Source organism: Halyomorpha halys, unplaced genomic scaffold (genome assembly GCF_000696795.3).
Source record: "Halyomorpha halys isolate HHAL.00 unplaced genomic scaffold, Hhal_1.1 Scaffold1205.1, whole genome shotgun sequence".
In the NCBI taxonomy this organism is placed as follows: domain Eukaryota; kingdom Metazoa; phylum Arthropoda; class Insecta; order Hemiptera; family Pentatomidae; genus Halyomorpha; species Halyomorpha halys.
This window is the reverse complement of record NW_027108984.1, coordinates 292,710-308,933: the sequence shown is the minus strand read 5'-3', so window position 1 is coordinate 308,933 and position 16,224 is coordinate 292,710. Positions and strand designations below refer to the sequence as shown.

Genomic DNA, 16,224 nt, shown 5'->3' with positions numbered 1-16,224 from the left:
AACAGAGAGCGGATTTGTTTTGTTTTTTATATCATATGTCACGTAGTCGATTACCGATCATATGTTGGCCGCAACAAGGGATTTAGAAAATAAAAAATTGTTTTTAACATATATTTTTCTTACCTACCCATACCTCACTGGAATGCATCTTATAATGAAACACCGTGTATAAACATAGTATATATTTCACAACCATTCTCATCCAACTCGATCATGTCTTGGTACAATATAGATGACAAAACATTACAAATAACGTGAGATCTTATTGCGGGGAAGATCATGAACTAGTAATTGCGAAAATTCGACAAAAACATAATACAGAGAAGAGAAATGAAAACGGTATCTGTTCCGAAAATTTTAATCTGGAGAAATTAAAAATCCCTTAAATTAGAAATCCATGCGCGATCGAAATCAAAGATAAATTTAAAGCTTTATGACATTGTTGTAGTTCGTTGGGGCTTTAGGGCGTAAAATCTAGAGATGTTAATTTTGATGAGGATCGTAAAGATATCGAGAGATTATGGGTAGGAATTGGAGATAATATTGAAGAGGTCGATGGTTTGTGTATGGGTTCAAACCATGGTTCGATAAAGAGTGTCTTAAAATGTATGAACAAAGAAAAGTTTCAAACTCTCAACAGTCGTTGCGAAAACAATGTTACGTCCGGGCCTCAAAGAATGAGACGCCTAAATTCATCGTAAATAAAAACAAAGAATATTTTAAAGGAGAATAATAGAAATAGAAAATAACGTAAGAGAAACATGTACAAAGGTATTTTACCGATTTACCGATCGCTTAAATTTCGGGACTTTGTACCAACAAAAATAACAGAGAAAAATAATTATAGCCTTACTAATCCGGTAGATATACTGGATACGTTTAAGAAACGTTTTGACACTATTCTGAATACGGGAAATAATTGTCAATCTCCTCTGACTGAACACCAGAGTACTGAACCGTGGATAGAAGAACCGAGGAAGAAATGCACTAAAAAATCAGTAGTTATTGAATTTAGTTTGAGAAATCAATATCTCAAAAACCATTAGAACTACAGATGTTTATTAGAGCTCAAATCAAAGCTAGTTTAACGTTCTATACAGTAGTTTATGATCTGTACCTTCGTAGGAATAGTAGTTTTCAAGATATTTTCTAAAATAAATTGATTTATAGTTCTTTGGACAATAAATTTGAGTTTTGGAAAACTATAGGACGTACAGATGTTTGCCAGCACTGATATTAAAGATAGTTAAATTTACTATAAAATAGTTTATTACGTTTATGTTTGTAGTAGCATTTTTTATGATATTTGACAAAATAAACTCACAAACTGTTAAAAAAATATATCTCTAGATCCATAAGACGCACATATGTCTTCCAGCACTCAAAATCAAGGAAATTTAACTTATTATAAAGTAGTTTATGACACTTATCCTCGTAGGGATAGTAGTTTTTATGATATTCACATATGAATACAAATTTTGCAAATGAAAATTTGTCCGAACAACTATAAATCAATTTATTTTTAGTAAATATCATGAAAACTACTACTCCTACGACGATAAACGTATCAAACTACTTCAAACCCATTACAGTAGCTTTAATTTGAGTGCTAACAGACATCTGTACGTCAAATGGTTTCGATATCTCAAGATTTTTCAAAATAAATTAACTAACTACTGATCTTTCAGTAAGTTCTATACATTTTTATGAAATATTGCTTTTTAAAAAGCTATATCTCGAGAACTATTGAACGTAAATAGCTCTATTAGGGCTTACAGTTTAGCAAATTTACTCTACTTTAAATGATGTTCTCTTAGATTTTCTATTGTTGTTGGTAGTTTTTAAGCTCTGAATGAAAAATTAATGTGTTTAAGGTTTTGAAACAGCCGTCATTTTTTATTCCCCCTAACTATACTTGGTAGATTCATACATTGACACAACTGACTTTTTCCTCCTCTTGGGCTCTTGTACTATAAGAATAGATCGAGGTAGTAACAGGTATTGAGTTTTAAAAAAGTTTTTTTAAAAATTATAACGAATCTTGTGTTATTATTTTTAAATATCAATACAAGAAGTTAATGAAATTGAATAACTATTTCTATTTAAATATAGAAAGGATATAAAAGTTATAAATCAGTTGGAGTGAAACTCGGAGGTATTTGAAGCTGGAACGGTTTGACCTATTTCGGTAGATTTACCATTACATAGCATCCCTCCCCTTGCCGCATGCTGCACATTGTTGTTGCCAGGCGCATGCGTCACCTCTCGACATGATTCAACGTGTCGAACAATCCAGTCGTTTTCCAACAGACGTTGTAGCAGTTCGTTTCGTGCGGCATGGATTGGGATAGAGATACCACCAAATCGTTTATTGAAGATTATCGTAATTTACCAGAATTATGGAACAACAAACTCAACGAATATAAAGACAGTAGAATCAGAAATGATAGGTTAAGACTGTTAGCTAGTAAATATAATTGTACGGTATCCAGGATTAAAAAGAAAATAAAGAATTTGCGTTCAGCGTTTCATCGTGAGCGGTATAAGCTGCTATCTTCCGGCAAAAAAGGGAAATGGTTTGCGTTCGATCTTTTGCGTTTTTTAGAAGATGTGGACCTGCCTCCTAAATCAACATCGTCAACTGCCGGCAGCGATGAGGAGGACTTGGAGGTAAGTTTTATTTTTAATTATAAAGTTACTATGTATACTTATAAATAAGTACAGTGAAATCTTGGTAATCCGAACCTGTGTAAAAAAAAAAAAAGTTACTTTTGTTTTTTAGAGAAGATTCAACATGCAATAACATTTTTATTTTCAAATAAAAGTGTACATGTGTTAAGGACATTTTTAAATTCCCGATCTATAGGCAAGTTATTTTAATTACCGTGAAAATCTAACCCGGAAATTTATAGTTTTGATATCGGATAATCTAATTCCTATGGAAGCGTTCATAATAAATTTTGTTGGAATCAGAAATACATAATATATATTGTATAAATCATTTGTTTCTGTAAAATTAATTTAAATTATTACAGAAATATGCATAATACACATTTTTTGGGAACTCATTTTTTTGTATCACATTTTAAATAAATCCATGCAAAGAGTATTTTATATATTTTTTTTCTTATTATAAATGAGAAATCTTACAGTTTTAACAAATTAAATAATCGCTTAGCATTAATGAGAATTTAAAAGAAAACATTTTTTTGTTTTTAATTTTCCAAAACATCGAACTGTCAAATTTCCAAATTAGTTCCGATTACAGAAATTACAAGGCACATACGAATAAATATATGTTTCATTAATCTTTAATAATTATATATTTCAAAATTTAATTATTATCAATATCATATTTAAAAGCTACGTGCCCTGCCTACGATCAACTCTTTAAATTATTTTGTTTTTTAACCATCACTATTCACTTCTCAGTCACGTTGGCTATTCTTCTTTATTTATTCTAATAAATGAATAATAATATATTATGATTTCGAGCTATAAGTAGTTGACATTACTTATTGTAAAGACTTGATGCACTAAATAAAAGTTTGCTCATTGAAGCCTTTTTAGACGCACAGAAGGGAAAGCACATGTGGTGTGACGTATGTAGGTGGAGGGGAGATGGCAGTACAACTGTTTCTACATTGTCAAAATATTTATGTTGTTATGTATCATTTTAGCCGTGATGAAGCTCTACATACAGAGGCGAAACGTCGGCAACTAGATATTTGTTGCTCCTTTTTTTTTTTTTTACAGCATCTCCCGACCATTTACTTCATATTTATGATTTTTGTTTTTAAATTGATTTGTTATTTATGATGTGATCTTTTTTTTTTTTTTTAGCTAATCAGAATTTTTCGCTAATCTGAATCCCCCTTGTTTTATTTAATTCTGATTAACGAGAGGCCACTGTATTTATTTATTGTCAAAGTTTAATAAATAGTTGAAAACTATTTTTTTTTCTTCTTGATCCTATCCTTGACCATCTTCTTCATGCAAGCATTTTTTAATTAGACGAGAACTTTATTGTTTATTAGGAAAAAATTGCTTTATTTATTTATAATTTATTTTATTTTGGAGTAGCAGGGGGCCTGAAAGTTAAATCCTTCCCGGACACCAAAAATAAATCCAGGTACGCCTTTGCAAGTGGCTAGACAAATTCCGTATGCGTGATTATTTTATCTTGTGGCACATGGTCACTCATCTATATATTCAGGCGTATCAGCAATGAGCAATTTGTAAATGTAATCAGTTTTTTCCGAACCAGGCCATCAAAATAAATTAAATAATATTTTCTCATTGTTTATGAATCTCCTTAATGTAAAGAAACCATTCAACTAATTAAAAATATATAAATGATTGACAGTATTTTTCAAATATGTTATAGTCTCGTACAGAAGACACTTCTAACTATATACAATGTTACAATTTAAAGGAAAAAAGATAAAATAAATAGATAAGAATAATACTTCTTAATAAATGAAAAAAGTAAAATTTAAAAAATAGCGATATTTGTAGACTTAACAAGACAAACAATTGCTCTCTAATGGTAAAAAGAAACAAGTTAATTTTAAAAAAAAAGACGAGAGAAAAAAAAATAAAAATAATAATAATAAGTAAAATAGAGATAGTGTAAATAATGAATTAATGAATATAATATAATAGATAGATAACATTTTTTTTTCTTCCACAGTTTTCTTTTACAATTAATACCAGTCTACAAACTAACTACTAGTTTTTCGATTTATTCCTTATTTTTTTTCTTTCCCTACTATTTCACAACCCCTATTTCATCTGATCAACAAATTCGCCTATATAACAAATATTAAAATATTTAAAATAATAAAGTAATTACTAAAACAACAAATAAGATATGCGATGCCTATATGCCATCGCACTTCTGGATAAACTCCCATACTCATTAATTTCCATGCATGTGGTGGTGTATGATCCCCAGGGAGTGAAGTATTATAGTCTCTGTCAACCTAGCCACGTTCTGGACATCGACCCCGAGCTCCTTCATGAAGCTCCTAGTTGTGCTGGGAATCGTTCCACGGGCTCCGAACCAGAGGCCTCTCAAACAGAATGTCCTGCAGCTTGGGCTTCAGTCACTGCTCTTTTAACTGTCGGTAACTGGGAGTGGAATTTCATGAACCGTTTTTTTTATGTAATCCTCTATTTACTCCATTTGTAATTCCCGATGCAATTGGCTATTTCGTATGAACCAAGGAGCATTTACTGCGATTCTTAGGACTTTGATTTTGAAAATATTGTAGTTTATTCCTTTTCGTGAAGGATGCCGCTCCTTAGACTTCACAGCCGTACATCAGCAGTGGCCTGATAATTGTTTTAAATATAAGAACTGCTATTTCTGGTTTTCATTTGGGATTTCTGTTTAAGATAGGATATAGCATTGCTAACCTTGCGTAGGTTTGAGTTAGTTTGATGTTGATATGGTGATTCCAGTTAAGGCGGTGAATTCCCAGGTATCTTCCTGTTTCACTGGCAGGATTCCATTTCACATGTTTACCTTTGAGGATTAGCTGGTGGGCATCGAAGAGTTAAAACTTTTAGTGAATTACATTTTTCAATGTTCAAATTAATCATCCATTTAGTGAAATATTGTTCTAGATCATTAAGTGCAACTTCTTTACCAACGCACAGAGGTGGTAAACTGGCATTTTTGTGCAAAAACCTTAAATTGTTTAAATCTTCTGTGTTCTCATGAATTTTTATCTTATTCAGGGTGCTGAATTAAATGGACTGTTTTATTTATTCTATATATTTTTTATTTTTTTATTTTAAGGTGTAAAAATACAAATCTTATTTTTTCCATCATTAAAATCATTTTTGTTATAAATGAAATGTTATTCTGAATCATAGTGGTCAATTTGATTATTGTTCTCACCTTATTTTGGTTAGACCTTCCGACCAAGCCCCTGACTTCATAAGCCAGTGAAACTTACTCAACAGTTGCTCCAATACGTGCAATTTTATGGGAAAATAGTCTCATCAAAGAGGTCAATAAAGCTCATTTTTTCTGGTCTATCAAAAATGTGCAAAAGCAGTGGCCCTAAAAATTCATAAAAAATATTTCAAGAAACAAACCTACTTTTGAAAAACTACAATGTGTACACGAACTTTCATTGGTATTGGTTTAAAAAAACAACACCAAATTAAAAAATTCTCTTTTTTTCCAATGCCAAAATAACGTCTGTATGATTAGGTCTAGAGCTCTCAAATATTATTTGATGGGAAAACCAATTAAGCTGAATTCGTTTATAGCTATTTGAGTGTAAGAATCCACATTCATCAGCATAATAGGACACATTTCATTTTGGAGTTTTTTTCACAATTTCCACCATTGTTCGACGAACAATTCAAGAAAAAAAAAAACGTATGGGAGTAAATTGATTTTGTGACGGAGATTAAACTGAATTGGTGGGGAGAGGACAGCACCAGTCAATTCTACTAGGAAAATTTTTATATTGTAATTGGAGAATAGGAGCTTACATTAGTTTAGCAAACCCGGCATTATCCGTCCGATATGAGCTCCTGTTAACAAAATAAAAATTTCCCTACTAGGATTGACATAAAAAGTGGCTGTAAATTCTAATTATTATTATAATTTTTTTCATGAAACGGCCTTAGAGACCGCGCGAATATCATTACTTCTCTTTGTTTTAGTTTTATATTTCCTTCCATTGTTCCCTGATTATCTCTGCGTGCCTTTGTTCACTTTCTGCTGTCCCAGCGACCCCCTTTTCCGAATTTCTCTTTCCCACAGAACCTTGATCTCCTTCAATCTTTTCCAATATCCTTCTCCATCCAGACAGTCCTGGTCCGTTATTCCTAGTCTTTCCGTTTCTTCCTTATCTGCCTGATGTATCCTCCTCAGCTTTTGTATCCTCGGATTTTTTGGAATATTTTCTTGGTTAGTCTTTCCTGGGCTTTTTTAACACATGTCCGTGGAATTTCAGTCTACCAATCCTTATCCCTGTCTTGGTCCTTTGTGTCTTTGTAGATTTCTTTGTTGGATCTTAGCCTGTATCCTTCTTGTGTTTTTTTGTGGGCGTAGATTCTTCTTAGGATTCTTCGTTCTATTCTCAGTAGTTCTTCCAGACTGGGGAGGCATATGGTTTCGGTCCCGTATAGTATTACTGGTTTAACGACTTATTATTATTATCATTATTTTGGAACTGATATTTTCTGCCTTAAGTTATAAGAGGGAGCGCATGATCATTACTAATAAAATTTTAATACATTTCATATCCAGAAGATTCACTTCTGCCTGCAAGTCCTAAGACAAGTTTTTTGTAGTTATTTTCTCTTCTAACCCATCCTTCTGTATGTCTATAACAGGTGCAAATAAATAAAAAATAATCATATTCAGACATAGGAACGTATCGATAATTTCTTACCTACATTCCATATTAGGGAGCATGTATCTGTCGGACTTGACAGTTGTCCCAACTTTTTCCTTTAACCTCAGATACGTAAAATTTTTATCAGAAATAGGTATGAGGAATCTACGCCGACCGGTAAAAGTAAGTTATCAAAACTTTCCTTTTAATGGTATGGGATATCGTTAATTAATTTTAAGTGTATGATAAGATAGGAGTATCGATACCAAATTTTAGTAATTTTTATGATACAGCCCTGATGAGGGCCCCCAGTTCTACACATTGGGGCGAAATGTCGGCAAATAAATAGTCAAAAATAACTCGAATTATGAAAACTATTAACTGAGCCAACGTTTCGCCCCACGTTGCAGGGCTGTTTTGACAGACGTCAAAGTCAGAATGGGTCAGAAGTCAGAATCACTCTGAGTTTGACTTCTGTCAAAACAGCCACAATGGAAGGGTCATTATTAACTGACAATAGATATGTGTCATCGGTAAACGTGGTGCGAATAGGGTTAGGATGTCAGCTGTACCTTCGAAAAATCGAATCAGAAATTTTACACGGTCACAATACTTTTCCCTATTATATATTACGTATGTATGTTATATATTATTATTATTATTATTATTTTTTATATTACATATATTAGTGGAAGTAAAAATTTAGATTTGTATATAGGGTATGTTCACGATTGGCAACGCTGGTGTAGTTTTAATGGAATTCCGTCTTAATAGGAAGATTTTTGTGATATAACACAACAATTTCTAACTAATTTACAAAATAATATTCAATTCTGATTTTAATTTTTTTGCATGCCGGTTCTCCTATTAAAAAATAAATACTTCACCGCCCGCCCGCATATTGTATAGGAATGTCCTTGACATCAATGCTCTGGCCCCGCCCCCAAACAATCCCCGCCCATTCTTCCCCCACTCCGAGCATTCGAGGTGTACTAGAATGTTGGTGCGGTCGATTCTGAACGGAATATTTAGAACGTGTTCTTAGAGCGTTCTTCATTCGCCTGTAGTTTCCTATGTCATTATAGTCTGTAAGTTCACTTAAAAGTTGAAATTTGAACTTATAATTATGGTATAAAGAGTTTTTGCCTTTGATTTATATAGTTATTCATTTTTAAAATCTATTAATGAATCATAATGGATTGGGACAATAGCGAGTGTTTGAAACTGATCGATAAATATAGAGAACACAGATGCCTGTGGGATCCTAGGTTCGATCAATACAAAAATCCTTTCAAAAGAGAAGAAGCATGGAAAACTATAGCATGGGCCATGAATAGGGATGTTAGGGAGATAAAGAAAAAAATGGATTCGCTCCTGGGCTCATTCAGGAGGGAAAGGCAAAGGGCTTTTGGTGTCAAGAAAACTGAACCATCTAGTGATTACAAAACGAAATGGTTTGCTTACCAAAGTATGAAGTTCTTGTTGTTCAAATATAAGCCGAGATGCATACTACAACATACCCATGTGGTAATCATTTTTACTTTTAAACCATTCCTATACTATTAATAAAATATGATTATTTTTAATGTGTGCTGCCAACTTGCAATAATAAACATTTTATTTTGTTTTTAACCTCAACAATGATAATGAGATTAGTGGTTCCTAGACCAAATTATATAAAAAACTATTAATCAGCAATCGATAGATCGATATCGAAACATTTCGTTGATTTAATAAGAATAGGTCTTATCTCCTTGGAGTTTCAGCCCAGAATAGTACAAAATTATTAAAAGAAAAGAAATTAGACAGTATATAAAACGATGTTTAAGGCTGTAGAATGCTAATCATTTTTCTGTCACTAAATTATTATAAACCAGTTTTAACGGTGAAGGTATATGTTTGTGAAACTGTGGCAAATTCGCGCATGGGCATTAAATTTTTTAAAAACAGAAAAACCTGATACAATTCAATTTATATTATGGATAATAATAACCATATGGAATTGGGTTATTCCATTTTCCTTTTTTGTGAAAAATGTAGGGTGTGAATGAAATTTACCTTCTTTATTGATTTCGCTGACATCAATGTCTTGAACTACAATTTGAGAATTCCACTTGTCGGAGTTATGGAGGGTTATAATAGTAAATATTGAATGGAAATTAAGTATTTATTTCTTTATTGCCATACTAGTCTCTACATAGCTCTCTAAATCTTACTGAGGCTCATGTGTGACAAATCTAGAATGCGCAAAGACAGGCTCTAGTACAAGATGGCCTGACTTTGCAATCAACCCGTTGGTTGTGCTTTTGGGCACAACTAAAAAGTTACTTGTGCTGCATACACAGATTTGATTTCAGTTTGCACTGTTTTAGAACTGCCAACAGATAAATATTTGTGCTTTCCGTGTTTTAATTAATTAAAGAATTACCCCAACTTTTGGATTCAATAATTAACTCTTATTGAATATTGTAAATTTTAATGAGGTGAAGATAGTTGACCGTAGATATATAAGAGGAAAAGATGGTCGGGGAGTGGGGGGGAGGAGAGAGGTCAGCAGAAAAACACAAATAAACCAAAGAATTATTTATTTGTTTCGGCCTGATTTTCAGGTCTTCATCAGGGCTATGAAAACAAAAAAGACATCACCCATAGGGAATGTTTTCTGAAAGGAATTTTTCTTACTTTCTTCATTCCCTATTCTCCATATATTTCTTCTTATCCCTTGTTCTTTCTTTTTACATGATTGTTTTTACATACGCTCCATTATTAATTTAACTAATTCTTTATACTCATCTATATAGTTAATAGGTTTTTAATGTTACTCATCAATAAAACATTCTTACCCGCTATCACTTATATTGCTGATGTTTACGTTTCCTTTTATTGCGTTTATACTTATTTTGTTCCATTTTGTAATAAAAATAGAGTAAATACAAACCATAAACACAAGCGAGTAAATGCAGTTGTTTGCCAAGCAATTGTACTAGTCTTGGATTGGCGGCAAGTTGCCAACATGTAGATCCAGCATAATAGTTGAAAACATGTTTTAGCAACAGGGACAGCCACTATGATCGTGGTACACTGCCGTACTATCAGGTAGCGTGACAGTTGTCTCTATAACCCCATACAGAGATGGGTAAAAATTAACTGTAGTTGAAACTAAAAGCTAAACTTGTCATGGATACGATACTTACGGCCTCAAATCTCGAGGCCATCTTCTTTTCGGACGCCTAGGAGGATTATTAGGTAATGAAGGAGAAACCAGGTCAGAAACAAGTGGATTTGGGTGGTTGGGAAGTTTTCCATGGAAGGAATGGTATCTGGTTTTGGCCAAATCGGCAACATATGGGACATTGAGGTCATGATGGATGATTTGATTTGTGACAAAGTAAGAAGCATTAAGGATTTTGGACTGTAAGGATTGGATTCGGGAGGAATTTTATGGTTTAGTGGAGCCTCAAAGCTCAACTCTGTACGTCCAGATAGGCCTTATAATAGTCATGTAGATTAGTCTTTTGTAATGGATTGGCAATTTAGACCGTTTGTGTAGTAAATGTTGTAATAGTGGAAATCGACGAGCAGTTTCCTGTCTTGTCGAGATGTAGTCCTAAGTAACGGATCTGTTCGACAGGAATAAGTGGGGTATTATTAACGGATACTGTAGGGCAAGAGGTCATTGGCTTACGACAAAGGGTAAATGTGATTTGGTGGGATTTATTGGAATTAATTTTAATACTCCAATTTTGGCACCATTCTTCAAGGGTGGTGATGTGGGATTGGAGGGTTTGGGATACAATGTAAGTATCATTGTATAATAATCTATCGGAGAAATAAGAAGGGATAATGAGGAAGTATGTAGGGGGTAGGAATTTACGGATCTTGTATAGTAGTCCTGGATGCCAGACTCGATCTGCATGCCTGTTCTACATCAAGAATGACTCCCGAGCAGTTACATTCCACGCTCCAATGAAGACAAGACAACATCAACCACATGATGGCATTGCTGGATAGTGGAATGGGATGTTCGGAATTTAAACCAGTGATCTGGAATTATGTGGTTGGAATCAAGGATGGGATACAGGCGTTTCAAGATGAGTTTCTCAAGGATTTTTCCTATGATAGGTAACAGAGAGATAGGACGGTAGGAGGATGGGTATTCTGGCGGCTTTCGAGGTTTGGGAATCATTTTCATTAGAATAACTTTTAGATGAAGAACATAAGGTATTAGGAGATATTGCGCAGGACATGGGTCCCGTAATTATGATTGGAACAATAAAATTAAGGTGTTTGAAATGGTTTTATATAATTGTTAGGTTGATTAAGAACGATTTACTAAAAATCTGGTCCAGTGGCCGCATCCCATAACTCTCATTAACCGCCCTGCATACGTCCCCAAGCTTTGTATAGATTGGTGGAAATCTAAAGACCAGAGAAGGCGAAAATTTTGAACAAAAATGTTTTATTTTTCTTCTTAATTTTTTATCGACTTCTTAAAAAAAAAAAAAAAGCCTCCGTTTAGTTATTTGTTTCAAAAAAGAAACATGACAGTGTTCTACGAAATTCTCGTAATGTTGGGCCATTACTGGAAAAAAATTTCACTGCCGCTGAAGCAACTTGTGAAATTGTTAAATATGAAGAGGAAGGTGTCCTTGACCAGCGCGCTGCGCGGTTTGAAAAATTTTACAGAGGAGATCCGACGTTGGAAAGGAAGAAGGGCTCCAGCGACCATTAATGGATATTGATGAGGTTCTGCAGGAAGCTGTTGAGTTAAATCCATCCACAAGTATTCGAGAATTTGCCAGGGAGTGTGGTGTGTTGAAAGATACTGTTAGTCGCCATCTACTAGGTGAAAAAGAGCAGTAGACTGGTCCCTCCCGAACTTACTCTTCAACAATCAGCAATAACTTGCCTTCGAACCAAAGTAAAGTTTAAAGAACTTTATGGGTTCGAACTCCTGCCTCATCCACATATAGTCCAGAACTCGCACCATCGGATTACTACTTGTTTCGATCCAAGGCCTATTTCCTTCAAGAGAAAAAAATTGATAATTTTGCGGAAGTGGAAATTGCAGTCCAGAGTTCTTTGAAAGTCATCCCAAAGAATGGTAACAGCGTGGAATCGAGCAATTGGCTAGCATATGACTAGATAACAATAGAGTATATTTTGAGTATTAATTGTATTTTATATGAAAGAAATGACAATACAAATATTTGGTTGAAAAACGGTGATTTTTTTTTTATACACCCCATTACTTTGGAGAAATATTTTTTAAAATGTCCTCATTTAAGCCCTAACAGACTATTTCAATAAGTTTAAGACCTATCTGATATTAATGACTATTTAATTGCTCATTGATAATTCGAGTTTAATCAAAATCAAAATCCTTAGACCCATTTTAGAGAAAAAAAATTGAAAAATGGATTCTATAAAGTGGCACTTCCAATCACCCGATTTTATAGAAAAAGTTGCTGTAACATCCAAGATATATACCCTCCTTAAATATGTAATTTCAATTTCATGCGATGACTTTTCTTTTAGATCTACTCTGTTCACATGAGCAAAGAGTATTTTGTGATAGGTGGTTATTTATGGGACCAACAATGTCTCTTTAACTCTTTGAGTAAAATCTTTTACCACAATTTTTGCAGTTTGAAGGTTTTCAAATTTCCGAATTATTTTAATTATCATTGCATTGTATGAACACATTTCATCCCCACCATTTGTAATTATACTGTATGAAATATTATTATTTTAACAATATATATATTATTGATTTTTACTTATCAGTGCATTATCATTTTTATTATTCTTTTTGTTTTGTTCCACAGGACTTTGAAGAGCCCGAGGATGTGGTGGAAAGTCAAATGACTATTGAAGACCATCAGCCATCAACGTCAAGTATAAAGAAAGAGTTGACCCCGCCTCATTGGGAAGAATACCAACCAACTCCCGAGAACAAACCAAAAAAGAGAAAAATTATGGAGGATCCTTGGGTGGATGAGGCTTATAAAATTTTAAAAAGTGGACTGACTTATGAAAAAGATAGTAGTGCTGTGTTCGGAGAGTACGTAGCTTCGAAGCATAGGCAGTATAGTGCGTTCACCAAGAGTACAGTGGAACATTTAATAAATAATATTTTATACCAAGCCGACATTGGCAAATATGACAAACCTAACAGCCAACAACCTTAATAGAAGAAAGGAAAATAAAGGCTGCAGATGAACAGAAATTTTATAATGAAGTGAAGTGCTCTTTTTATCGGAGAAAGGACTCTTTTCTGTAAAGTGGCTCCTTTACTGCTTAAGAATATGAAACCTGTGCAAGGGGTTGTTTTTATAGAAATCAAAATAAATCAATGTGTCGTGATTGGGACATATTGTCCATGTTTATAAGACTGTAAATAATCGTATTAGATAAAATTTCTTTTTTATTCCTGTTTCATAAATGTGATGAAAACCAGCATAGTGGTTGGAAACTATTTGTTTTATTGTAAATAAAATATTAAATGTTCATTATCACTTTTCTAATATTATTGATCGTTATTGAAAGGGATTTAATTTATATTAAATTTCTTATCTTCCTCTAATTATCCCGAGGTTTTTGATTTCCAGGACTTAAATAATAAAAATAATATTCTTACCTCTTTATAATGCATCAAAAGTATAATATGCAATGAATTCACCCATCAGCTGCAATTTTAACTTATTTTTGCCATAAGAATTCGAGATCTACAGTCCATAAAATTTAATGAAAATAACAAAGAGAAAATTATTTAAAAATATATCAAATAAGAGGTCTTTATATTCACTTACCTATTTAATTCTCTATTAAGCAGAACAGTTTTCAGTTATATTATAACATTAAATAGGTATTATTTGTAAAAAAAAATTCAAAAATTAATGAAATATAATTTAAAAACAAAACAAAAAAATAGGTAATTAATTTGGATATTTTTTAATCAATAAATATGTTTTAATAAAAAATGAATATAACATATAAATATCTTCTGTTTATACACCAACACTTCCACCTCAGATAGGTTTAACATGTTAATTTTATATTATTATATAATATAATATATTTAGTGATTATTTTCTTTATTTTACAAAATATTCACAATATACTGGACATTTCGGAGAACACCTGCGTTCTCAGGGTTCTTTTAAAAATTTGAAAAACAATAAAATGAAAAAAGTGAAAAATATAATTAAAAAACAAATAGTGTACAGTTCACTTGGATATGGTGTCTATGTTTGTGTGTACAAACATGTGTGGGCGTGATTATGATATAAAGAAGAAAAAAATGAACAAAACAAGAACTGATAAAAATGTGAAATGCTCAGAAAAATTAAAACACTGTAAGAATTAGGACAAAGGTTAATTTTTTCAGTGTGATATATATACAAGAGCTAGTGGTTTCCGAAATAATTTAAAAATCTTATAGTTAAAAATGGACGAAGCAAAATGTATAGATTTGAGACTTAGAGAGCCAGATAGAGACAAGATATTTTTGTTATATAAGGTAATTTATACAATTTTTTAACTAATATTTAAATAATAATACAATATTGTTGCATTGATTTTCAAATTTGTAAACCCTGGCGACGGATGAGTATTCCAAAAAGTAGGTTTATTGTAAATGTTTCTTAAAATAAAGGAAAATTTAGAAAGGAATTAATCACTAAATATTTACATGATATAAATATATAAAAATCAAAATTGAACATTTACTTTAATCGTTTTATATTTGATATGTTAAAGAGAAGTCCATTCAAAGATAATTATCAATCTTTTTACCTGAATCTGTGAATTAAAATTAATATTTGTTTGGAAACATGTTCTTTCTAACAATACTGGAGTAAATCTTTTAAAGAACTGTCTGAATGTATGAATATTAGTCAAACAACTTTTCAAAATAATTTCTAATTTATTATTTAGTTTTACAACCTTTTATATATATAATTAAAAAATGGTTTATTTTGAGAGAAAGATAAAGAAGCGAATCTACATACTTTGATTGAAAATATAAATCAGGTTTTTGAATTATTAATAAAAAAGAAAAAATGAAAGCCAATTCAATTTTATTTTTAAACTATTAAAAATACACTTAATTTTTGTCTAACTATCTTTTCAGGACAAAAATAATTAAATATAAATGAAAATAAGTTCCTTCTATCCAAAAACTTAAAAATTAGAAATTACAAAACTATTATCCTTCCGACCGTTCTTTATGGATGCAAAACATGACCTCTTACACTAAGGGAAGGACAGTACCTTAAGGTTTTTGAAAATGAAGTATTACGTAAAATATTCAGACTGAAAAAGGATTTTTTTTTAAATATTTATTTATTGCTATCTACAACTGCACATTATAATACATTTATTAAATCTGATCTCAGTTAAATTGGAGTGTTACAGGTATGTAGAGAAACTACCCATTGGTAGCACTCTAAAAAAAGGATGATTTAACCAGTGAATTTAGAAAACTACACAATGCCGATTTGAGGGAACTGCACCTAATAAATATAATTCAGGTTATAGCATAAGATGTGCAAGTAAGATTGAAGGACTTAGTAACGAACGGATCTCTAAAATGTTTATAAATATTGAACCGAAGGTTAGACAGCGATTGGTGGTATCTGCATCGAACCTTTGAGTTCACTAAGCCTTTACTATAATTATTACGAAAATTAGTTAAATAACCTAATAAAAATAAAAACAGCAGTACTAATGAAAATCAGAATAAAAAATATCACATTTTAGTAAGATGGTTAAGAAAGTTACAAAAATATTTTCAAAAGTATTAATTAGTTACCAGGTTACTAATAAATATTTTTTTTTACTATTTTTGACCTCTACA

At 32.0% G+C, this 16,224-nt stretch overlaps 1 protein-coding gene and 1 long non-coding RNA gene across 5 annotated transcripts in view; one reads left to right on the top strand and one right to left on the bottom strand.

The window, feature by feature from the left end:
• Positions 1-8,917, bottom strand: part of LOC136795720 (uncharacterized) — a 44,465-nt gene extending 35,548 nt beyond the window's left edge. The window contains exon 1 of the long non-coding RNA XR_010843375.1: positions 8,829-8,917. This is a non-coding gene — a long non-coding RNA (uncharacterized lncRNA). The remainder of the gene's footprint in view (positions 1-8,828) is intronic.
• LOC106688786 (uncharacterized) overlaps positions 1-13,879 on the top strand; it is a 21,235-nt gene extending 7,356 nt beyond the window's left edge. The window contains exons 1-2 of one of the 4 annotated variants that reach the window (XM_067047233.1): positions 2,337-2,670; positions 13,193-13,879. In XM_067047233.1, the coding sequence (XP_066903334.1) occupies positions 2,338-2,670; positions 13,193-13,555 (696 nt within the window). In that variant the 5' untranslated portion in view covers position 2,337 and the 3' untranslated portion in view covers positions 13,556-13,879. The other 3 variants (XR_001344364.3, XM_014433422.2, XM_014433421.2) reach the window with 3 other exon arrangements.
• Positions 13,880-16,224: the final 2,345 nt, after the last annotated feature.